At 39.4% G+C, this 26475-nt stretch overlaps 2 protein-coding genes across 4 annotated transcripts in view; one reads left to right on the top strand and one right to left on the bottom strand.

The window, feature by feature from the left end:
* Positions 1–26475, bottom strand: part of UBAC2 (UBA domain containing 2) — a 170191-nt gene that overhangs the window by 124097 nt on the left and 19619 nt on the right. For 2 of the 3 annotated variants that reach the window (XM_028112056.2, XM_028112057.2), the window contains exons 2-4: positions 17101–17228; positions 14409–14528; positions 13752–13861 (exon numbers count right to left, since the gene is read on the bottom strand). In XM_028112056.2, the coding sequence (XP_027967857.1) occupies positions 13752–13861; positions 14409–14528; positions 17101–17228 (358 nt within the window). Of the gene's footprint in view, positions 1–13751; positions 13862–14408; positions 14529–17100; positions 17229–22334; positions 22357–26475 lie in introns of those variants that run through there. The other variant, XM_088021885.1, reaches the window with a different exon arrangement.
* GPR18 (G protein-coupled receptor 18) lies at positions 3649–8783 on the top strand. Its single transcript, XM_028112058.2, has 2 exons — positions 3649–3890; positions 6933–8783. Exon 2 carries the CDS (start codon positions 6966–6968, stop codon positions 7959–7961), a length of 996 nt encoding a protein of 331 aa, XP_027967859.1. The 5' UTR covers positions 3649–3890; positions 6933–6965; the 3' UTR covers positions 7962–8783.

The following is a 26475-nucleotide window of genomic DNA, read 5'->3' as shown; positions in this document are numbered from 1 at the left end:
CTGCAGGACGTCAATGGTCCAGGACTTTACTCTCCTGCAGCAGCCTTCTCCTAAGATCCTCCAAGTGAGAGAATCTTTAATATCTTTAAGGAACTCTACTTTCATTGCTGATTTAGATCTATTTTAACTAGAATTATAGATCACTTTGGTTATCTAGGCTCAATTTGTTTGCTGTGAGTTAAGTAACTGCCTGATTATCTATATGCTTGTAAAATTTTTCAACTGTACAAAAATTGCCAAGGAAAAGGAATTTGAGAACTCCTAAATTTATAATACAGTTTAGGAAATCAAGTGAAAAGGAGGTTCATATCAACTTGGCCATAGGATTATAGCTATAAGGTGTTGACGTTCTTAAAAACAGATTTAGACAAATAGTACCTCAATCTTCTTTATCGAGGAAAGTATTCAATATAGCTCCTTCATCAAAAACAAACAAAACACACACACACACACACACACACAAAACAGAGCAGTCCGTTTAGATACAAGTTTGACAGAGAGAGGGGTAGGGCAACAAAGATTCCATCACCTCAAAATGGGAAACCGATAGGGTCACCAAGCAGTAAGATTCTACCCCTACCCCCAAACCCGGTTCATGGCACTCCTCACTTCCCTCACAACCCTCTTCTTGGGGACAGGTGGCCTGTCTACCAACCACTCCAGCCTTCTGTGTTGATGGCCACCATCCCTGAGAGAAACAAACATTAAGGACAGTGATCCCTTCCCCAAAACACTGGGGTGAGGAATTAGAACAAGATCCCCTCCCCTTGTGCATGCAGTGGTAAAGAGAAATATGTTAAGAACAGGAAATATAATTCTATCTGTGGTGTAGACAAATATAACTGGGACTTCCTGTGTAAATCCATTAACTACAGCCTTCCTAAGAATTATGAAATTGGCCTAACTAAACTATATTCACTCAAAAACTGGACTCGAGCGCTAAAATAAAAACTCACTGAGGGCTTTTAACATCTAAACCAGAATTCAAAAATGGAACAAAAACAGATCATTTCACAAAGCGAAGGGACGTAAAGCCCCTGGGATATGTGAAATCCCTCTTCTGCAAGATGAAAAATTTCTCTTTCACTCATATTCCAAAATAAGTGAGGAAAGTACAGTGGCATGAACAGTCCCAGAACGAGGGAAGTTCTTCTGCTTGAATAAAAAATTCATTAAGCTCAAGTATTAAAGAAGCAAACTGCACACTGTAAGAGTTAATTTCTTGATCCATTGTTTACTTGCTGCCAAATGGTTCTGGGGAATTTTTCTCAGTGTCATTCTTTTTTACAACCAACATAAAGGTGTTTTGGAGGGCCAGGGACACAGGGAATGGTGTGAAATACCACAGGGGTCATGGAGAGGAGAGGAGGGTCACTGCCCTGAGCCTGAGTCTCCACGTTGGCCTGGTGACTGGCAGATCCCCTCCCCTAAGTGGGTCACAGCGTCCCTGATGCTGTCACCTGGCGCAACAATCCACCCACGACTCCCTCAACCCTCCACCTCTTCACCTACATTTTCAGACACACGTTCTACCAATATTTATTAAACGCTTGCTACACACAAACAACACATGCCAACCCTGAGAAACTTCAGTTTAGTGGAGGATAAAAGGGAAGGAAACACTCAACAATAATACAAACACAGGCCACCACAGGGACAAGTACCAAGTGCCAAGGAACCTTACAGGGGTGAACAACCAACCCAGCTTCAGAGGCCAGGGAACATTTCCTGGAAAGGGCAGCAGTGGAACTAAGACTTAAGGATACACAGCCTCTGGCCAAGCCAAGAGATGTGACGGTTGGTGGAACAGCACGAGAAAGGCAAGGAAGAACAAATGCAAAAGGTCCCACATTGAGTAAAACAGAGAGGAAGTGGGGAACGAGAGCTGATCTACCCTCAAGCCTCGCCTCTGTGTCTCTCTTTGCAAGACTGGCAAGTAGGAAAAAAACAATCTCCCTGTGTACAATAAAGGACTCAAACCTTAATGAGCTACATGCCATCGCTGCACTGGTTGATTTTAGCAGCACAGGGAACATTAATCAATACTTAATGAAAAAAAAAAACTTGTGACAGGGTATATGAAATTAAGGCAATGGAAAGATTGGATCTGCAGATAAGAGGTTCCTAATCCACCTGAAATATCAAACTCCCGAACTGCACATGAAACATAAATCCATGCAACGTAACTGAGCAATGAATAAATCCTGTCTGGTGAATATGCTGATGCATTCACCTCATAACAAGAAGTTTATTCCAGCAGCCAGGGTGGTAAAGGGAGGACCTTGGGCGGGGGGGGGGGGGTCTGAGTTCCTCAGCAAGGGACTGGCCCTCTTTAGGCCTTGCACCCTCATCGACACAGGGAGCTGCTTAGGTTGCTGTCATTGCTTCTAAAACCCATTACTATGATGATGGCAGGTTATCACAATCAAAAGTACTTAATCACCAAAGACAAGAATTTAAATAACTTTTATAAGTCACAGACTTACTATGCTTTTTATCTGAGAACAAAAAGAGCAAGGGCCCTCAAACTGTCTTAAATTCAAAAAGCAAATAGTTAAGTTCATGTACCTTTTAAAAGTTGACAAATCATGTATCACCAAAAATAAAGATAAAATTTTAAGACAAGCAAATGAGATATTTTTTTTTAAGAAAAGAGAAAGTAAAAAATTTAATGTAACAAGGCAGGCGATGATTGGGGTTGCTCACTTCCCTTCCCATTGGTTTCACTTCCCTTCCGAGGTTAAAATACTCCCAACATGCAAATTATTCCACTGAAGAATTCCAGTCCTTTCTAAGCAATCTGCAGAGATGTTTATACAAAAGAGATTATTTCTATACTTCCATGTGACAGAAAAGGGACAGAATGCATTAGGGATTAAAAAATAAAGAAGGGGTGCCTGGGTGGCTCAAGTCGGTTAAGCATCTGACTCTTGATTTCCGCTCAGGTCACGATCTCAGGGTCGTGAGATCGAGCCGTGTGCTGGGGTGGGGGGGTCTGCTTGAGATTCTCTCTCCTTCTCCTTCTGCCCCTACCCCCTACCCCCCCACCCGCCTCACACTCACTCCTCTCTCTTAAAAAAAAGGCAAACCAAAGTGCATAAATGCATGTGCAAGGCAGAAGCAAATAATCGAGGATCCCAATTTTAACCACTTAGAAATATCTTAACAATAAAAGTGGGTATTTTATGATTTCTGGAACTTTGTGATAAAGGGTTAACTCTGTTTAGGAGTACCTAAATTAGTACAAAATGCCAGGCACTATGTTAAGCACTTGGGATTTTTCTGGTTTAGAGTCCTCACAATCCTATCCGATGAGTATTATCTCTATCTTAACTGTACAGAGACTAAGTAGGAACAGAGACTCAAGGGGTTAAGTAAGTAGAAAAAGTCACGCAGCTTAAAAAGTGAAGAAGCTAAACTATGAATCCCATCCTAGTCAACATCAAATCTCATTCTCCTTCAACAGATGATGCAGACTTTAAGCATCAAAGAAAAGGAACTAAATACATTTTCCTCTACTTGTTTGATTCTCTTAACTATATGCCTTCATTTCAAGCGGAGTTTATGCTAACCATGACTTCATAAACAAATCATTTGTGAGAGAAACCACATCCAGGGTAAAGTCATAAGTTGAAAACGCCTTATTTCAGAGAGTACTTCCTGAAAGAGACAAAGCAGCAATTATAGCCGAAGGAGTACCAACTCCTATGCCAAGTATTGTATTTGAAAAAACTTTGTGAATGAAAAGAAGAACCTAAAACAAAAGAAATACTGCATTTCTTAAATATACCATTTTTAGAAAGAGCTATTTTAACACAAGATATCTCTTTTACATAACTGGATATGATGAAAAATGTTCCTCTCTAGCACAGCCTTTTGATGGACAGAAGGTAAGTAGCATTTAGTTAATTTCATCACAGATTATCACCAAGTAATGTTATACTTAAGAGGTACAAACTTCTAGTTTTAAGTAAGGCACGGGGATGAAAAGTACAGCATGGGAAAAGTGGTCAATAATATTGTAATAACTTTGTATGTGACAGAAAAAAAAAGTAGTGCTATATTTATTAAGTTTCAAAATAATTTGTTTTAACAATACATTACTGACACTATGCTGGCAAAGGACTTTGAAATGGGTTATGCTGTCATGTTCCTACACTATTTATGTGATTTTTTAATTTATTTTCAACATTGTTAAAAGGAAAAAACAAAAAAAACATTGTTTTACGTTAACAGTAAATGTGATTTTTTTCAACTTAAGGAAAATGCTGCTATGATAAATCATACTTAGGAGTCTTTGTCACTTGGTTTCAATTACACTGTTTCACAAAATGTACTTAAATGCTTCAAAAAAAAAAAGACTAAGGGGCGCCTGGTTGGCTCAGTCAGTTAAGCGTCCGACTCTTGATTTCAGCTCAGGTCATGATCTCAGGGTCTTGAGATCAAGCCCCCAACACACATAGTCTGCTGGAGATTCTCTCTCCTTCTCCCTCTGCCCCTCCCCCACTCCCTCCCTCCCTCCCTCTCAAACAAATAAATCTTTAAAAAAAGACTATAGTGGGCCCCTGGGTGGCTCAGTTGGTTAAGCGACTGCCTTTGGCTCAGGTCATGATCATGGAGTCCCGGGATCCAGTCCCACGTCGGGCTCCTGCTCAGCAGGGAGTCTGCTTCTCCCTCTGACCCTCTTCCCTCTCGTGCTATCTCTCATTCTCTCTCTCTCAAATAAATAAATAAAATCTTTAAAAAAAATAAAAATAAAAAAATAAATGTTAAAGTAACTTAAAAAAAATAAAAAATAAAAAAAAGACTATAGTTACTGAATCTAAAGTTTTTAAAACGCTGACATGAAAGCCACTTTTTAATATTTATCCAAAAATGTATTTGTGTGTACAACAGCACAGTCTGTCTGGTAATGCCTTTAAAACATGCATCACACATATTTTTTTCAACCTTAAGCAAATGAATACAAGTGTTGGTAACATAAAAGCAGCTTGAGCCCAACGGGGGTTAAAAGATTTACTCAAAAAGGGTTCGTAACTATGAAATTTATGGGACAAAATTCAGGGATAAGGATGGGGGGAAGGGAGTCCAGAAACAATATCAAAAGAGAAAAAAGATACAAAATTTCATTTACAACTGCTACTATTTAAAAATTCAATGAAAATTTAAAGAGTCAAGCCTCCAAAATTATTCTCCTTTGTATAATACTGGAGATTTAATTTTTCTATGTAGTACTTTTCTCATTTGATAGGAATTAAAATTCTAGTCACACCAATATTTGAAAATTTTAATTAATACAGGCTATTAATATATACAATTCTAATCCAAAATCATATCTAACCTAGATACTTGGCTAACTAGCTGTAGTCAAGAAGGAAGGAAAAAAGGCGGGGGGGGGAATGGAAGAACAAACTCTTATCTTGTGTTTGTTCACAGCAATTGCTCAAATTCCTTTTTTTTTTTTTTTGCTCAAATTCATTTTAAATTATCAACAGCCCATGATGCCACTGACCAGACTGCTAATCACCCCCACAGTTCTCACACTAAAGGAAGACTCAGGGCTGATTTAGAGACAGCCCACTCTAACAAGTGACATTTCTGAAGGAAACTTTTCTTACACCTCCATGTTTCAAGGGGATACCACAAGATTCCATCTCTTTGTAAGCGAGTTTATTTTTAAAATCACTGTTGTTGATGCTGCATCATGGGTGATGGATGTTTCACTCTGAGGAGGGTCGATGATATTTACAATCATAACTAAACTCCTTTCCATTAGAAATGGACATTGTTTGACGGGAATTAGTTCCTGCATACACCTAAAGTTATTGAGTGACTTCTAATTAGTAACTACTTGTCTTTGATATTGCTTTTTTAAATTTCATTTGACAAACAATACTTAAGTTTCTCTAGGTAGAGGGAGGGCATGAGAGTTACTATCCTAGCAATGTCCTCTTCCCGAGGTGTTGCTTTCTGTGCACACCAGCGACAGCCATTTCTAGGACACTGGTAAACACCATCTGAAGACAGCGTTAGGCACTTCCAACTGTGCATGAAAAACTAGCTCATCTGTTGTTCTAAGAGTCCAGCTCTTAATCTGTGGACCATGGCGCAACACACTGCTGTTTCTAGACCTATGGTAATTGAGAAAGAACACAATACTATGAGGAAGTGTTTCCACTTAAAAATAAATAGGTTTAATAACTAACCAAGCAAGTATTCATTGACAAACCAGAGAGTAGTTGCTGTGGGTCCCTCCTTCACTCATCCATCAATTCAGCAAACATTTACTTAATGAGTACTCCTAAGGACGCAAGAAGCAGTGGGATATAGTAGGCAAAAGGAAAAGTTCCTGCTCTCCAATGAGGATTACTGTGAATTAACCAGTTATGGGGTTCCTTTATTAGTTTTCTAATACACATTTTATATATTAAAACTATATTTAATGAGTAAAAATTCATCCTTTGGACATCACTAACCTGGGTTACAAAACATTTAAACGGAATAAAGATGATAAAAAAGTAGCAAACTATTCTGTAAGATTCAAAATTCAGAATGGCCTTCTCCCAATTAGTCCCAATCAAAGAATGTTTATTATAAGAATAATTGCTACCCAATTTCACACTACATGAAAAATCATTTAAAAAAAAAGTTATTCTTTAGGGGAAATGGGAGGTGAGCAGAGAGAGAGAAAATGAATAAATTTGCTAGTGCTTTATAACACACCAGACCATTTTAATAGGTTAGTGCATATTAGTAATAATACCTACGAAATGTATTTCTTAATAAATACTAAGACACATATGTTGACTCTACAACACAAAATACTCTTACAATTAAAATCCACTGACATGCCAAGTCAAGGATGAGAGTGTTAAGCATTTATTTTTCAACAAAATGTTTTATTCCTCCTATTCTTCTTAACTATTTTACAGTTTCTAAGTGTCGTTCCCCCAACAAACTATAAGATGACCACTCCTCACAATCAAGTTCAACCTGGCCCTTTGAATGATTCACAACCAGAAGAATACAAAATCGCAGCCCTTATCTTCTACAGCTGTATCTTCATAATCGGATTATTTGTTAATGCCACTGCCTTATGGGTTTTTAGTTGTACCACCAAGAAGAGAACCACTGTAACCATCTATATGATGAATGTAGCATTTTTGGACTTAATATTTATAATGAGTTTACCCTTTCGGATGTTTTATTATGCAAAAGGCGAATGGCCATTTGGAGAGTACTTCTGCCAGATTCTTGGGGCTCTCACGGTGTTTTATCCAAGTATTGCTCTATGGCTTCTTGCTTTTATTAGTGCCGACAGATACATGGCCATTGTGCAGCCAAAATATGCCAAAGAACTTAAAAACACAGGCAAAGCCGTGCTAGCATGCCTGGGAGTCTGGATAATGACCCTGACAACTACCATCCCACTTCTACTGCTCTATGAGGACCCAGATAAGGCCTCCACACCCCCCACCTGCCTGAAGATTTCTGACATCGCCCACCTAAAAGCTATTAACATGTTAAACTTCACTCGACTGATATTTTTTTTCTTGATTCCCCTGTTCATCATGATTGGGTGCTACTTAGTCATCATTCATAGTCTCCTTCACGGGAAGACATCCAAGCTGAAACCAAAAGTCAAGGAGAAGTCTATAAGAATCATCATCACACTCATGGTGCAGGTGCTCGTCTGCTTTATGCCTTTCCACATCTGTTTTGCTTTCCTGATGCTGGAAGGGGATGAGAACAGTTACAATCCCTGGGGAGCCTTTACCACCTTCCTCATGAACCTCAGCACCTGTTTGGATGTGATTCTCTACTACATTGTTTCAAAACAATTTCAGGCTCGAGTCATTAGTGTCATGCTCTACCGCAATTACCTTCGGAGCGTGCGCAGAAAAAGCTTCCGATCAGGTAGTTTACGGTCACTAAGCAATGTAAACAGTGAAATGCTTTGAATGATAAGCAGGTTTTTGTCTTTAGTTTCTTTATATTCACTTTACTAACTACCCTAAGGCCAGTGGATATTCTGTATATTACCAAGTCCCTTCTCTCCTGAAAAAAACAAACTTAAAAAAAACACTTTTGTAGGATCTAAGTATGTGACAACATAATTAAATATTCTTAATTATTCTAATGAATTTTTTTTTCAAAACTTGTATAAAACATATTTGAGTTACTGGGAGAAAAATATCCAATTTGTATTTCACAATGAAGCCTTGTCTAAATATATAGTTGACAACGTTTTGGATTTAATTCTACGTGCAAGCGAGTTGATGTCAATCAAGTCAGTAGGCCAAAAAAAAAAAAAAAAGAAAATCCACTTACTGTTCAAAATAGTTTAAATTGTTAAATTATAATTTGATTAAACCCAAACCAAAGCTCCCTTTGGTTTAATTTACACTCAGGACTGACGGTCTAAATCTTACTATATTTTGTGTTCCAAACACCAAACTTCCAAGATTCCTGCACAAACAACTATGTTCAACCCATCACTGTTACATGCCACCAACCAAAATTAACAGGAGCAATCACCTGAAGGGGCCTGCAAAGGCAATCTCCATCAGCCCTCCCGTACTCTGAATTCATTTTTTTTTTTTTGGAAACAGATAATAGTCATTCAATAAACACTTACTGAGAGCCTACTGTGCACCAGACTCTACTTACAACCAATGCAGGAGACCCAATCCGAGAATCTATTTCAGCCCAATAACCCAGGTTCATTCCTATGACATGAAATTTCCTGCTGTAGGGTAAAATATATTTCTCCAATATAAACAGTTTGCTCTTCTTATTGATTAAACATCACATTACAAGAGAATGATTTTTTCCCAGGCCATATGTCACAGTATAACAGCACTAGTCAGGGACACTGGATTCTTACCATAGCCTTGCCATTTAATTTCCCCTAATAAAGTAACAAACCAAGTAACTTCCCCATTTAAAAAGAAAAGGAAGTGAACTATAATCTGTAAAGCACATATTATTCTAAATATTATGGAAATACACAAATGAGTCTATCATAACTTCCTCTCTGCTAAATCACTTTCATTGCTCTTAACATGATCACCTCCTAATGGGACTAAGAATCAAATAAATGCATTAGTTAGAAATGGATTTCTATAATTAACATGGGTAAATTCATATTCTTAAAAAAAAGAAAAGAAAAGGTAAACATGAAGGAGCCTAATCATAAAATAGTGTTTTAATACTAGAAGATCCCTTAGATGATCTTCTAGTTAACTCTTCTGTTTTATATATAAAGGAACTAAAGTCCAAAGAGGTTATGTGACTTGCTCAGTTGAAGAACCAGGACTAGAAACCAAGTTCCTGTTATGTCAACCACCAATTTTCAATAATAAAAAGCAAACAAGTTCATAGAACATAAACATTCTCAGAGCTACATAAGATAAAGGAGTCAAGATGGTACTGAGACGCAGTTTCTCTTAGACGTAGTTTCTCCACAAAGAGAAAACTACTTGAAGTTTTTAGTTTAAATAGTCAAGTGAGCAAGATACTTTAGCAAATATCTTTTAAACAAATTATTATTTCTGAAACATGGGAAATAACTCCTATATTTGATATATAGGTTTATGGTATGAATATACAGTCATAGCCTACTCTCAACTATACAGTCTAATCTACTCTTATGTAATTTATTTCTTTTTTTTTTTTGTATTTTTTTTAAAGATTTTATTTTTAAATACACCCAGCATGGGGCTCGAACTCACAACCCTGAGATCAAGAGTTGCATGCTCCACCAACTGAGCCAGCCAGGTGCCCCTTGCTAACTTATTAAATGGCAAGTTCTCTGCGATGGCTTTTCTTGACGAGAAGAACTTAACTTGGGAGCACAAAATACAACAAAACACTATTGACAGAAAGTGAAAATACATGTTATGGTTCTCACAGTAAAATTATAGATAATCTAAAGCACAATTAAAAAATAATTTTATTAGGCTGTAATCAGATACATTTTAACATGGAATGTGAAAACTCAAAATTCCACTTATTCTGGAGAGTTTCAATTCTCAGAAACAATATAACATCCATATGTAAATACTAATAACTAAAAAATAATAGGTACTTAAGGACAGTTGTGTGAGAGGCATGGGTTTCTAAAAGCACCTAATATACATAGCTTTTAATGGAGTTACCTTTACTTTCAAAACATAATGGTTACATTTTCTGAATTTCAAATAACAGTCTTGAGAATCTTTCAGATGCTACGTATAATTTCTATGCAGGGCACTAGAAAAGAAATGAACAGGTCTATGGTTCAAAGACCTTACTTTATAGTCTTATGGGCTACACTGCAATCAAGGCTACCCCTTCAACATTACAGAATGTAAGGCAATTGAGTACATAAAGTAAAACTAGTTCTCCCTCAAACAGCCAGAAGGATGGCATGGAAGGCCCAGGTCATAATGACAATGACAATGTAATAAATGCTAGGGATCTTAATAAATTTGCTGGAATACACATAAAAGGGCAATTATTCCTGCCAAAGGGCGACAGGTGCAGAAAGAAAACCAAGTAGGCACGAGAATACAAATACATAGCATGTTAAGAAAGCTGAATGACCAATGGAGTGGCTTGAAACACTGGACTGGGGCCAGATTATGAGGACTCTAAAGGGAAAGAAGAAAATCAGTATGAGGGGTCGGGGGTTGTCACTGCTAGGATGCCTGCATGAAAGAGCTCTCTTAATTCTTCCCACTGCCTGGGAAGTATAGAGTTCTGACCCTCAGTTTACATATGATGATCCACTATAAACTGAGCTCAGGAAGGGAACTTGAGAGAAGTAACTTGCTCAAGATTATACACAAGTAATACCATGGGAGGGCTGGAATCTCAAATCTGGCGTATCTGATGGCAAAGCCTCTGCACTCCCACTATTCCAGACTGCTTTGCTGCCATCTTGGAGGAGTCTGATTTTTACTTTGAAGGAATGAGGACTTAAAAGATTTTAAAAGGAAGACTGGCATGGTTGAACTTGCATTTTGGAAGAATAATTTCTAACCACATTATATGGGATGCTTTGAAGTGGATAGGAAGACTAGTTAGAGAATTATGGAACAATCCAGGCAGGAAAAGATCAGAGTTTAGGGGTGCCTGGGTGGCTCAGTCAGTTAAGTGTCTGCCTTCAGCTCAGGTCATGATCTCGGGGTCCTGGGAATGAGTCTGGTGTCAGGCTCCCTGCTCAGTGGGGAGTCTGCTTCTCCCTCTCTCTCTGCCCCTCCCCTTGCTTGTGCGCTTGCTCTCACTCTCTCTCTCTCTCTCTCTCTCTCAAATAAATAAATAACATCTTAGAGTTTACACTGACCTGACAGCAGGAGTAGAGAAGATGTGGTGAATGAATGATTTACACAGGACTTCAAATTAACAGGACCTGGTGCCCTAGTCCAAGGATGAGAAAAGAGAAAGACTGGATGACCAGGTAGATGGAAATGCCATTAATGGAGATGCGAGCCCAGCAAAAGAGGAGACCAGAAGAGATGAGAGCTCAGAACATGACAAATTTTCTCTGAGTCTTAGAAGTCACCAGAAACATGACTCTAGCAAGATCAGGAGAGTAATATGGGCTGGAGATAGAGAGCTGGGATACAAACAAGGGATGTTAACTGTAGCTGACATCATGGGAGTGGACAAGGAAGCCCAGAGAAAGCCCAGAGTAAGCTTGAGAAAGGAGTTGCACACAATAAATAAGATCAAAGAGCACCAGGAGAGAGCAGTGTGCTGGGGCTCAAGACAGCAGGTTAGTTCGTGAAATAATGGGAGCTCAAAAAGTATTTACGAGCTACTGAAAGGGTAAATAAAACAAACGAAAATAAGACACTGGCTTTAAAAATTAGTTGGTTGCTAGTGACGTTATAAGACAAGTTTTAACTACAGTGAGGTAAAAAAAAAGAGAGGGAGAGAGAATTAAATAGAAATGAAGAACTGTAGAGAGTGCAAATAAATTTGGCATTTGGCGGCAAAAGAAAAAGGGTAACGAGAAGTTATGTGAAGAATACTGCAAACTATAAAGCACACTGACTAAAACAAGAGTAGTTTCCTCTCCTCAGTTCCTGAAGCTTTACTAACATCTAATGAAGGATGTATTTACAAAATGCAGAGTTTACTGAAACAAAGATTTATGTTCCAAGAAGTCTATGTCTGAGAAAGCGTCAGGACTCTAAAAAGCCATATGTAATGTTTCATGATTTGACAAGGAAAGAGAAATATATTCTCATTCAGGTGATGGTTGAATTAACATTCATATTGTCTTTCAATATACTTCCATATCTCAGGAGGCCGTAGAGAGAACCAAAAAGAATTAGCCTAGATGAGAAATGTTTGGGGAAAACTAATGACTTAGTAACGCTGCTTCTCTTCTGAATCAACATGAATCATTCCTGATGACTACACTATTTTCCACAACAGCAAAAGAGTCAACTTAAACTTCTCCATCTAGGGGCACCTGGCTGGCTCAGTCAGTTAAGCGTCTGTCTTTGGCTCAGGTCATGATCCCACAATTCTGGGATCGAGCCCCGTGTTGGGCTCCCTCCTCAGCAGAGAGCCTGCTTCTCCCTCTCCCTCTGCTTGCCGCTCTGCTCTCTCTCTCTCTCTCTCTCTGTCAAATAAAGAAATAAAATCTTAAAAAAACAAAACAAGGGGCGCCTGGGCGCCTCGGTTAAATGTCTGCCTTTGGCTCAGGTCATGATCCCAGGGGCCCTGGGATCAAGCCCTGCATCAGGTTCCCTGCTCGGCAGGAAGCCTGCTTTTTCCTCTCCCGGTCCCCCTGCTTGTGTTCCCTCTCTCGCTATGTCTCTCCATTCAGATATCATTCAGAATCACACATTATTAAAACAGCTAATGGTCAACAGTTATTTAATGAGTGCAATAATTAAGTAAATCCCATAAAGGCTACACTGTAAATATTAACAACATAAGTGTGAAGGCTATTAGATCACTAACTATATTTTTAATGTAGAGATCCAAAGTGAATCTGAATTAAGATACATTCAGTACCCAAACAGTTCTCTAGAAACACATATCTAAATTAAAATAAGGCAGAAATTAGTACACACAGAATTTTAAATATCTGATGTATCTTTATTTCACAGTATTTCATCTCTCAGATACTTAATTCCAAGATGCTTTAAGGTCATTTATATGTGCTAACTACTCTACTTTTAGATACTAGTTATTTCATAAACTAATACGTTTTATTTTTAAAGAAGATCAACACAATATGAAAGCATACACACACACACACACACACACACACACGCACGCACACACACTGAGTTAGGTTGACCACTGCAGGCTGGCTATGTTATAAACTTTATCTTTGGCAGAAGTATCTAAACAATATCAATTTTAAAAACATCATTTTTCAGAAGCTTAACTTCAAATTGTTTCCAAATCTAACCTAAATTTTGTTTAATTAGTTCATAAAACTACAGACAAAATTTCACTATAAAAATACAAAATTAATTCTACCTTCTGGACCAACCAGAACAGACATTCGTTAAAAATTCTCTAAAATATGAGATCTCAAAGCTGAAAAGAAGAGTGAGTGTAATCCAGATTCTGTTTCAAGAACATAATGAAAATGTGACTAAGTATACACTGGATTCTTTTACCCTTAAAATCAATTTTACAACATCTATGAGTTTAATATATTCTTTTACTGACTTCCATGTACAATAACTTAAATCAGATTTAAGTAATTATTAAGCTAATCTTTGAGAGCTACTTACAATCCAGAAGGCAAATTCCCAGCTGCAGTGATACCAAAGAAATACCACACGGCCTCAACGAGGACGAAGTCAACCAAGGCTGACAAAACCCAGGAACCCAGCAAAAAGGACTAAAAATAAAACAGGAAGAACATTATTGAAAGAAGTCTTCAAAAAATAAATAACATTTATTTAATTAGAACCAGCCCAGGTACATTATTTCTTTTAATTCGTTTTTTTAGCATAGAGTTTTCAAAATGGTCGAGTAAAGCCATATTGGTGCAATGCATTAACACTTTCATAATTTTTATGTATGGTAAAAAAAGAAAAAGAAGATATTTATAGCTTGATTTACTTTTAACAAGTAACACACAAACCATTAAGCAAAATAAGTGATTAAAATTTTACTGAAGTAAAATCCTAATAAAAATTTTTATTAGCCACTCACAGCTGATATTATCTATTATCATTACCATTATTATTTTATTATGCAAGTGGCTTAAATTTAAATTTTTTCTTTGGCTAATATCCATGTTCCAAATCAAACAGAGGATCATGTAATTAAGAGATAATTGTTAGTAATAACACCAAGCTTAACAAAACTATTTAAAAATAAGAAAACAAAAATACTTTTTTTCCATAACGTAAGTAGCAAAAGGAAAATATGTAAAAACTTACTGCAAATTTTCTGCTTCCATATCTTCTTTCAAATATCCTAAAATTATAAATAAGCAGACTACTGCAGAAAGTATCTTTCAAATCGAGGCAAATTATTCTTCCACCTATCAACCTCCAAATCTAAATGGGGATTTAAAAAAGAATAATAAGATTTCTTCAGATTTCTGCCTTATAAATTTATTACATTTACTTTATACTGCTTATTTTTAAAACTCTAATTTAATAAAAATAATGATATACACACAAAAGGAAAACTCCTCCATGTAGGCAGGTCCCCACCTTTACAGCACAGGTGCCCATAAAGCAGGGCATTAGAAGGGGACTCTTGCCTATTTGGCCAGATAAACCAAATTAATCCCCCCGAATCAGAAAGGTACCAACTTGGGGCCAAAGGGCCCTTATGTTCCCTTACAGCAGTGGTTCTCAGGGCTGGCCACATACTAGAATCCCCTGGGGATTTTTTTTAAAAAAGTACACCAATGTTTAGGCCTACCACTAGATTTTTCAACTCAGCTGGTCTACAGTGAGGTCTTGGCATCAACGTGTGTGTGTGTGTGTGTGTGTGTGTGTGTGTGTGTGTGTGGTTTATTCAGGTGATTCTAACGTGCAACCATTATAGCAACATATATTCTGACAGAAAGCAGTAATTTGGATAAGTAACTGAAAGACTTTCAGAGAAACTTGAAGCGAACATGAGCAATGGTATCAATTACATCACCATGAAGAAAAGATGTCAGTGTTCCAGAAGTAGAGTATTATGCTTAAAACGGCTAATCGAGTATTTAGCAAAGAAAAGGTAGTAGGTTACATACCATAATTTGCACTAACAGTCTGTGATACTGTGACTTATAATAAGAAATAAAGTTTTGGTCTTCACTCTCACTTCTGCTACAGAGCTCTTAAAATCCTTTGAATTTCCTAACTGATGAAAGCCAGAAAGGTGTCTTTTTTTATGTCAGTGTGTGACTTTTAGATGCACCTAAGAATGGGGGCTGGTTGCCAGGGGAACCAACCTTGGGATTAGAGGGTTGGAACTTTCAGTCCCACCCTCTGACCTACCTATGAGGGAAAAGGGAGGGGCTGGAGGTTGGATCAACTGCCAATGGCCAATGATTTAACATTGGCCATTGTAAGTAGCTCTCAAAGATTAGCTTAATAATTACTTAAATCATAATTTTTATGTATGGTTCATAAAAATGTCAGTGTGTGACTTTTAGATGCACCTAAGAATGGGGGCTGGTTGCCAGGGGAACCAACCTTGGGATTAGAGGGCTAACACCCGAAATGACAGGGTTCAGAGAGCTCCCAGGTCGGTGATAACATGGCACCTCAGAGAGACCATGGACGCTCTGTGTCCTCCCCCCACTCCTTGCCCGATGCATCTCTTCCATCTGGATGTTCATCTGTGTCCTTTATCCTATCCTTTTATGATAAACAGGTAATCCAGTAGGTAAAATGTTTCTCAGAGTTCTGAAAGCCACTCTAGCAAACTAATCAAACCTAAGGAGGGGGTCATGGGAACCTCTGATTTAAAGCCAGTCAGTCGTAAGTACTAGTAACAAGTTGGACTTGCAACGGCATCTCACGTCCGAGGGGGAGATTGTGGTAATCTCTAATTGGTTGCCAGCTGGTCAGAAGCACAGGTAATAACCTGCACTTTACAACTAGCATGGGGGTGGGGCGGGCAGCCCTGTGGGACTGAAGCCTTCACCCGTGAGATCTGACGCTCTCTCCAGGTAGACGGTGTCAGGATTTAGTTGAATCGCAGGATGCCCAGAGGATATCCAAGAATTGCCCAGTGGTGTGGGGAAAGCCGCCACTCTGGGATTGGTGCCCGAACATCCCTTTTACGCTCCAACTCACAGACAAGACCCAGCACCAGCATCTTCAAAGAGGTCAGCCCATAAATCTCAAAAGCCATAGAGTTCTGCTCTTCCCAGAAATAAAAACCCAAGGGAAATTTCCTACTTGATATAACCACTACTATAAAAGTAATTCATAGATTCACAATCTGTTAGAGCTGGAAGAACTTAGACCATCTAATCAATACTCAGACTTGAAATATAAAGTTTTGAAATGTTAAGTACAAAAATGCTTTTAAAAACATTAAGAATGCATACAGTCATAATTAAAACAGATTTAACACTGCTTTTCTTTTGAAGTTGCAAACTGCATTTCCATGAGTAAGAAGTGAAATGTGAGATGTTCCTACCAGTAAAAGGAAATACTGCAACTGTTCATTGTAACTGGCTTTCCTGCAAATATTAATAAATGCAACCAGAAAATTCACTTGCTGGAGTATTAAAAATAAATGATATTTCTTAAAAATTTAGAGGCTTTGGGCACCTGGGTGGCTTGGATGATTGAGCGTCTGCCTTCGGCTCAGGTCATGATCCCAGGGTCCTGGGATCGAGTCTCACATTGGGCTCCTGGCTCAACGGGGAGCCTCTTTCTCCCTCTCCCTCTGCTTCTCTCCCTGCTCATGCTCTCATGCTCTCTCTCTCTCTGTATCTCTGTGTCTCAAGTGAATAAATAAAATCTTTAAAAAAAATTTAGAGGCTTTGAGGGACGAAGAAGAACAGAAAAGAAAAAATAGCAGAAAAGAAAGCATAAAGAATAGCAGAAAAGAAATAGCCCATCAGGCAAAGATTCTGCCTTCTCTCCTCGCAAAGGCCCATAAAGCAGAACTCACCTGGAAGTCGTCCTTGACTGCTTGGAGGTCATACACGAAGAACCTCTGACAGTGTGGCAGGAGGAGGGCTAGCAAAAGGGACAGGGCACTGGGGACCAGCAGAAGACCCTTGGACAGAGGTGCCTTATCTAGAGAGAAAAAGAACGTCTTTCAGAATGACTGATTCTAAGACTTAAAAAACCACTTGGGTAAAAAGCAATAGAATTCACTTCCTTTGTATTAGAATGAAGACATCATTCACAAACTCTGGAATTTAATTCGTATTAACATATATCTTCAAAACCTCTACCTGCAAAGGTAAGCGATCAAAGGTCACTGGTAAATAAGTGGAATTTGCTGGCAGGGATTCACTGTCATTTCACTCTCACATGAGACCAAACCAAGTTTACAGCCAGTAACTTCCACAGAATACTTCTCAGAAATGGTCACCAAAGGGTGAAGAAATAGAGGAATGTTTTCTACCAAACTGACCAGTTAGCTCCTGAGCATATATGAGATTCACACACATAAACATTTTTTCAAAAAAATAAAAAAGCAGTTAAAAGTGCTACCTCGGCTGCCTGCAGTGGCATGCTGAGATTTTCTGCCAGGGCTACCGCTAGGGCCCAAGTCAGTTTTCCACCGGAGAACCTGTCTAGGTCTCAGGCCAGCCTTCAGGTTACAGCTCAATTTCCACTTCCCTCCATCAGTCTCAGCGAAGCATTTTAGTCTCAGGGGCTTTGCCCCCACACTGCACCTTTGTTTCCAGGTACTATTTGAATAGTCAGGGTTTCATGCTTCTTTTGCCTTCCTGACCACATTGAACATACCTGAGGGGAGGCCACCCGCCTTCTCTTCTCTACAGTGGCCACAGAGCCTGGTGTAGTTTCTTGCACATATGAAACATTCAGATCATCAACAGGTAAGACCACAGGAAAGTATCACTGATGGCAACATTCTCAGATCGTGTGAAGTACACTTTAACTGTATTCTTAAGAAATTCCCTGGGAGTGAATTTACTAGTTACAGTTGGTAATGTGGTTACTGCACCCGTTTTTAAGTATATAAAAATAGACCAACTGTTTCCTTTCTGGTAAGGTCTTGCAAACATCTAAATTGGAACCATTAGTAAGGTAGTTGCATACTGTCTTCATGACCCAGGCGCAACCAAGGCTCCAGGGAATCTAAAAACTAAGAGAGCTCCTCATGGCCTAGCACCTCAAAAGTACAGGAGAGCACTGTGGCTGTGAGCTTGACCAACCCAAATTCTATCTTGAAGCGTTTGTTCTGCTCCTGTAAAATGAAGGGAAGAGAAGCTACCTCAAAAGCGTCCGAGAAGCAAATGAAAGAAAGAATGCCTAGAGGGGAGATGGCTCCTGCCAGCACATGCACACCACCCACGAGGAAGGGCTTCCTTTGGGACAGGCGAGCTCCTGCATCTTTCTGACAGGATGGAAGATGGAGCGGGAATGATGCAGCTGCACCCTGAAGGGGCAGCGAGGATCTCGTCTCCTTCTTCAACTTGGGCTTCCACCTATCCTTGTGAAATGGGACTCAACGTTCATTCCTGCCTCTGCCTTGCCAGCTCTGGAGCAACTTGACGTTACTGGAAGAAATCACAGAGCTGAGCTGCAAGATCTCCCTGCAGGTTCCTGGTCTCCAGTCTCAACGGACACTCTCCACCTACCAGCAATTCTACTGCTTTTCTTCAACTTCTCATTTCATCCTATCTCCTCCTCTCTCCTCAAACCTCCCTGCTCCATACTCCCAGCTTGGCTTACATGTCACCAAGCAAAGAAATGAATGCTTTGCTTGGGTTATTCTCCATCATCCCCAAAAATTAATAAGCACTTCCAATAGGTCACACATTATCCTATGCCCCTGGAGTACAGCAATTAGTGATGGACAAAGCCCCACTCCTTTGTGGTTTAGACAGGAGAGAAAAGAAAATACACAAAACTAGGTAAATATGTATTGTGTCAGAGGGAAGTAAATGCTATAGAAAAATTAAGCAGGATAAAAAGTGTAGTTGTGCTGTCCACCATGGATTGCCTGGTCTCTTTCCAGACACATGAAAAGACTGCTGAGCCACTCATACCTGCCCCTAGTTGAAGTTAGGGATGACACTATGATTTGCTTTGGCCAAGTCAGTGTGACAGATGTCACTTTCGTGGAGATACCTGAAGAACAGTAAACGGTGTTTCCCTCCACCAGTGCTCAAGGTGGTAGGCTAAGCCATCAGATCCCAGAGGTGAAGACAATATGGAGTAGACCTCCCAGGTGACTGGCAACAGAGAGGTACCTTCCGTGAGAAACAAATCTTCTTTTAGGCCCCCAATATTTTGCAGTTGTTTGCTACTGTAGCATAACTCAACCTATCCTGATTTAGGGGAAAACACAGTGCTGGTGGGAAAGAGGGGTACTATTTTACACAGGGTGATTAGAAGGCTCTTCTGATACAGTAAGATTTGAGAAGGGACCTGAGAAAATGGGCCCTGCGGATATCTGGGGAATTGTACTTCTGGCCGAGGAAACAGCAAATACAAATGCTTTGAGACAGCAACATGCTCAATATGATTAGGAAGCAGCCAGGCTGCCAGAGGCAGCTAAGAGCAAAAGATACACAAGGCAGACAGGTAGGATAGAAGGTCAAAGAAGTGGGGTAGCGGACGGAGCAGTGCCCTGTAGGCAAGCATAGGGACTTCAACCTTTCCTATAAAAGTGATGGGATGCTTTGGGAGGATCTGAGGAAAGGAGTAACATGATCAGACATGTTTTCAAAGGATCACTTCGCTTGCTATATTGAGAAGAGATTACAGGAAGGCACGTACATAAGAAAGGAGACCAGTTAGGAGGCCATCATGATAATCCAGGCAAGAGATGAAGATGGCCTGGCCCATGGTGGTTTTGGTGGGGGTGGTCAGAGTGGTCAGAATGGGGATGCGCTCTGAAGGCACAGCAGGCAGGATTTGCTGGCTGACTGGGTGTAAAGTATGCACAAATGGAAAAGTCAAAGATGACTCCAAAGTTTTTGTTCCGAGCAACTGGCAACACTGCTGCCAGTTACTAAATAGAAAATCCATCACCCTTGCCCTTCCCATACATACCAGAACCGGGCCCATCTTGCAAAATACTCCCAACCCCCATCCCTATCCCTACTTGTCAGGGCTCTACCCTGAACCCTGCTACTCAAAGTAACCCATCCACAAACTGCTAGCAGTCCACAATGAGGTACAGAGTTTGCACCAGAATGTGAACCAGCACACTGCATCCTTCAGGGAGGAAGTCCCGCTTTGAAAAAAATCAACCGAACTGAACATGTGCTTTGCTCAGATGTCACCTTATTTGTGACGACCCCATGTAACTACCTTTCTATCCCCATTGTTCTGGATTATTTTTTTCATAGCACTTATCAACAACTGACTTACTAAATAGTGACTCATCAAATCTATGATTCAAAACGACTGTAAGATACACCATTATTTTAGGTGTCACTAAAAAAGAAACAATGCCTTATAAAATTCTAAGATGTTATCAGTTATAAAGGACACCCAATTTTACAAGCACTAACACATGAAAAATGCAATTTAGAATCAAGAAATATGTTTCTTTGTGTATTGCTTCTTGAAGGCAGCAACTTTGGGACATTCACTGCTGCAGAATCTCGCATGCTGAGAACAGAATCTGGCCCATTAGGGCACTCAGTAAGTGTTTAATTAAAGGTGACTGATGTATGAGAGATGCTCAATAAATACTGGTGGAAGCCACTCCAGTGCCCATCCATGGGTAGGTGGATAAACAAAATGTGGTGTACACATATAATGGAATAGTATTCCGTCTTAAAAAGGAAGGAATTCTGGCACCTGCTACAACATGGACACACCTTTCAGACATCATGCTGAATGAAATAAGCCAGACACAAAAAGATAAATACCATATGACTCCACTTATATGAAGTACCTAAGTAGTCACACTCATCGAGACAGGAAGTAGAACGGTGGTTGCCAGGGGATGAGGGAGGGAGGAACAGGGAGTTGTTCAATGGGTACAGAGTTTCAGTTTTGCAAGATGAAAAGAGTGCTAGAGATAGATGCACAACAGTGTGAATGTACTTAATGCCACAGACCTGTACACTTAAAAATGGTTGAGATGTCGATTTTAGGTTATGTATATTTCACAATTAAAATTCAAGACTAAAAAGAAATAAAATAATTACTGAATGAATAACTGATCCTAATTTATACAATCATTTAAATTCTGTCCAGGCCTAACCAAACCCCTAATACAGATCTGATAACTTAAATCGGATAACTCTACCATCAAATCCTCCTGTTTTTTTTAAGTCCTCCTCTTAAGATGAGCAAAAATCAGATCTCCAAAGTCTATGCAGAAAGCAACAATATACAAATGTCCAAGAAGTCCCAAACCACAGGATACATATACAGTATTACTATGGACAGCAAGATTTACTGATCAATTCATGATCTGTACATGTCACTATCCGAAAATTTTACCTCAAAAAAAAGGAACTTTAAATAATTACAATTATTAAATTCTCATTAATAACACGCATACCTCAGTGTTTAGAGATAAAGTGGCTACAAAGTTTTTGAAATGCATCAAAAAATAAGATGTACTGGGGCACCTGGATGGCCCAGTCAGTCGAGCATACAGCTCCTGACCTCAGCTCAGGTCTTGATCTCAGGGTCATGAGTTAAGGCCCTGTGTCGGGCTCCACAGTCTACTTAAAAAAAAAAAAGGACTGATGAAATAAAGAGGGGGATGGGTATGGGATACAGCAAATGTAAGAAAAGGTTAATTGTAGAATCTAGATGGTAGTATATGATGTTCACTGTTCCAATCTTTCAACTTTACGCATGTTTGAAAATGTTCATAATAAAACACGGGGGGGCACACAGCAAATCACAGAATTTGAAAGCTGAGAAAAAACTTCAAAATACACGAAGCAAAAACTGACAGAACTAAAAAGAGAAACAAATAAATCCACAGTTGGATACTTCAGCACTCCTATCAGTAAGAAAATCAGTGTTATGGACTGAACTGTGTCCCCCCAAAATTCACATGCCCCAACCCTCAATGTGACTATATGTGGAAAGGGAGGCTTTAAACAGGTAAAGTTAAGTGAAGTCATAAAGGAAGGGACCTAACCCAATCTGTCCATATAAGAAGAGACACCAGTGATGCACACATATAGAGAAAAGACCATATGAATACACAGGGAGATAGTCACCTACAAGCCATGGAAGGAGGCTTCAGGAAAAACTTGCCAACACCTTGATTTTGGACTTCCAGCCTCCTGACCTGTGAGAATATAAATCTCTGTTGTTTAAGCCAGGCAGTCTGTGATACGCTGTTATGGCAATCAGTGAAAATATATAAGACTTGAAAAACAACATCCATCACTTTGACCTGATTGACTTTTATAGAACACTCCACCCAACAACAGCAAATTACATTTTTTTTTCAAGTGTATATAAAACATTCCCCAAGAAAGACCATATTCTGGGCCATAAAACACACCTCAATAAACATAAAGAAATTAAAATCATACAAAGTATGTTCCCAGACTATAAGAGAATTAAACTAGGGGCGCCTGGGTGTCTCAGTCATTAGGCGTCTGCCTTTGGCTCAGCTCATGATCCCAGGGTCCTGGGATCAAGCCCCGCATCGAGCCCCACATAGGGCTCCCTGGCTCTGCAGGAAGCCTGCTTCTCCCTCTCCCACTCCCCCTGCTTGTGTTCCCTCTCTCGCTGGGTCTCTCTCTGTCAATATAAAATAAAATAAAATCTTTAAAAAAAAGAGAGAGAATTAAACTAGAAAACAGAAAGATGGGGCGCCTGGGTGGCTCAGTTGGTTAAGCGACTGCCTTTGGCTCAGGTCATGATCCTGGAGTCCCGGGATCGAGTCCCGCATCAGGCTCCCTGCTCAGCAGGGGGTCTGCTTCCCCCTCTGACCCTCTCCCCTCTCTCATGCTCTCTATCTCATTCGCTCTCTCAAATAAATAAAATCTTAAAAAAAAAATCTATAAAGAAAACAGAAAGATGGGTGGAAAATCACCCCAAAATTTGAAAATTAAACAACATACTTTTTTTTTTTAAGATTTTATTTATTTGAGAGAGAGAGAGAGAAAATGAGCAGGGGGAAGGGCAGAGGGAGAAGGAGACTCCCTGCTGAGCACACAGCATGACACAGGGTTAGATCCCAGGACCCGGATATCATGAGACCAGAGCCGAAGTCAGACGCTTAACCAACTGAGCCACCAAGGCGCCCCTAAACCACATACTTCTAAATAATATCTAGGTCAAACATGTTGGGAGTGACAAGGGAAATTGGAATATGTGTTAAAGACAATGAAAAGCTAAAGTACAACCAAGTAAAATTTGTGGCCTAAAAGCAGTGCTTAGAGGAAAATTTATAGCATTAAATGCTTATATAGGAAGAGAAAGGTCTCAAATGATGATGTAGGCCATAAGCTTTAAAAAAAAAAAAAAAAAAAAACAGAAAAGGAAGAGCAAATTAAACCCTAAGCAAGCAGATCAAAATAAGTAACATATGGGCAGAATTCAATGAAATAGAAAACCAAAATATAATAGAGAAAAATCAATAAAACTACAAGCTGATTCTTTGAGAAGACTGATGAAACTGATACACCTCTAGGAGGACTGATCAGAAAAAAAAGAAGACACAAGTACCAGTATCAGGAATGAAGGACGGGGCGTCACTACGGATCCCACAGACATCACAGGATAAGGGGTTGCACAACATCACAAAATGTACTTAATGTCAGTGGACTGTACACTTAAAAATGGTTAGAATGGTAAGTTTTATATATGCACGTTTTATCACAAATAATTTTTAAAAGGATGAGGGAATATTAAAAATAACATTTTATCCCTTAATGTGACAACTTAGACAAAACAGACAAATTCCTTGAAAGATACAATCTACCAAAGCTCACTCAAAAAGACACGGATAGGGCGCCTGGGTGGCTCAAATGGTTAAGCGTCTGCCTTCGGCTCAGGTCATGATCCCAGGGTCCTGGGCTCGAGTCCCGCATCAGGGTCCCTGCTCCTTGGGAGCCTGCTTCTCCCTCTGCTCCTCTCTCTCTCCCTCTGTCTCTCATGAATAAATAAATAAAATATTTTTTAAAAAGAATTAAAAAAAAAAGAAATGGATAACTTGCATAGTCCTATAGAAATGAAGAAATTTAATTTCTAAGTTAAAAGTCTTCCAACAAAGAAAACTCTAGGCCTGATGGCTTCACTGAAGAATTCTACCAAGTATTTAAGGGGAAAAGAGTACCAATTCTACACAAACTCTTCACCACAAAGGGAACACTTCCTAATTCGTTTTATGAAGCCAACATTACACTGATACCAAAACTAGACAAAGGCATTAAAACAACAGACCAATATTTCTTAGGAAGAGAGATGCAAAATTCTTAACAAGATGTTAGCAAACTGGATCCAGCTACACAGAAAAAGGATAAAACATCACAACCAAGTGAAGTTTATACCAGGAATGCAATGCAAATCAATGTACTTCGTTGTATCAATAAAGAAAAATATACCACATAACTCTACTCACACCCTCTACAATTATCTGCTTATTCTACAAAGTCAATTTTTGTCAACTCATGAGCCAAATGACCACTGATCAAATCTTACCACTAATCCTATCCAACATGTACTGAGCACTTACCAAATGCAAAGTACTATACACGGCACTTTATGCATACTACCTTGGCTCCTGACACTCACACCTCAGGACCTTAACGCTTGCTACTCCCTCTACCCAAAATGTTCTTCCCACGTCCAGCTGATCCTCATCACTCAGTCCCCATTTCAAAACAGCATCTCCTCAGACTGGCTTTCTCTCATGACTTTATTGCTCCAGAGCACATCACGCTATTTTATTTACTTCATAGCACTTTTTCACTATTTGAAATTCTTGTTTGCTTACTTCTTTGTCTGTCCCCTTTACCAGAATGTGGACTCTATGAAGGTAGGGTTCTTGTCTGTCTTGCTCTGCTATATTCCCATACCCAGAATAGCACCTGGCACATAGTAGTATTTCAGTGTATTTGGTGAATGAACGATGTGAGGTAGAAACTACCCTCTCCAAACTTACACACGAGAGAACCGTGATTCAAAGAGAAGCTACCTGTCCATATTCACAAAATGTCTTAGCCTGGGTTCCAGTGAAAGTAAAGGGAGAGACAAACGTTTACAGGCAGGTGGTTTATTTTGGAATGTGATCCCAGGGAGCAGGAATGAAGAGCATGAGGAATCAAACAGGGAGGGAGAGTTAATACAAGGATTCGTCATCGAGTTGGCCACCACTCCGAGTGACAGATGTTCCTGACAAGTTCTTGATCCCAAGGGATTTTCCAGGAAGCCTTGTGAATATCTCTCAGAACTATCACCCTGTGAAGAAACAGAAAAGCATTTTTTATCCATCATCCCTCAATCGTCTAGAGTGGCCATAGAAAGAAGCCCCACAGGAGGCCCAAACAAAGAAGCTTTACCAAACCAGTCTGGCTAATCCAAACAAGACTATAGAAACATATGGAATCAGAGGTGAGGCTGAGTGCACTGAGATGCTGTGCAAGGCAAGATGTCTGCCGTACCGGCTTGGGAGAGGCAGAGCCAGGTCCAAACCCTGACAATCCAGCTGAAAGTAAAACTGCTGCCCATGCTGTACTGCCACAGAACTCCAGGGCTAAAAGGGATTTTCACCTGGACGGTAGGTTTTACGGAAAGACAGAATACAGTCACAAACATCAGTCAGAGAAATTAAAGTGGGGCCTTGTGTAACTAAAGTAAATGCAACTGTGAACGGAGATATAAAGACTCCGTTTCGGGGAGGGTGCAACACAGAGCAGTGGGTACTTCTCAAATGCTGTTGGGGGAGGGTGCAACACAGAGCAGTGGGTACTTCTCAAATGCTGAACTGACCAAAAGTTTTAAAATATATATAAACCCTCTGATCCAAAAAAGTCTACATTTACTAGGAATTTGGCCCAAACTAATTGTCATGGATATGCACAAAGATGCTCATCACAACCTGTTTATAATAGTAAAAAGACTAGAAACAACATGAAAGTCCAGTAGGAAAATGGGTAAATTATGTTCTATCCACAAAATGGAATAATATTCAATTTTAAGTAGCAGAAAACTAGTTCATGCTTTGGAAAACTGATCCTAAATAATAAGTGTGAAATATTTCTAGCAGTATTATTACATAATACTTTTAAAAATAGTAAATAAATAGCACATGGGTTTTTAAAAGCATCTATCAAAATATTACCAGTGGTAATCTCTGAATGATATGTTCACAGGAAATTCAAATTTTTTTAATAAAAATCTATTTTAA

Source organism: Eumetopias jubatus, unplaced genomic scaffold, assembly GCF_037043125.1.
Source record: "Eumetopias jubatus isolate StellerSeaLion01/CBP00866 unplaced genomic scaffold, mEumJub1_p1.0 scaffold_3, whole genome shotgun sequence".
Lineage (NCBI taxonomy): Eukaryota > Metazoa > Chordata > Mammalia > Carnivora > Otariidae > Eumetopias > Eumetopias jubatus.
Note: the sequence above shows the minus strand (reverse complement) of the source record. Positions and strands in the feature narration are given on the sequence as shown.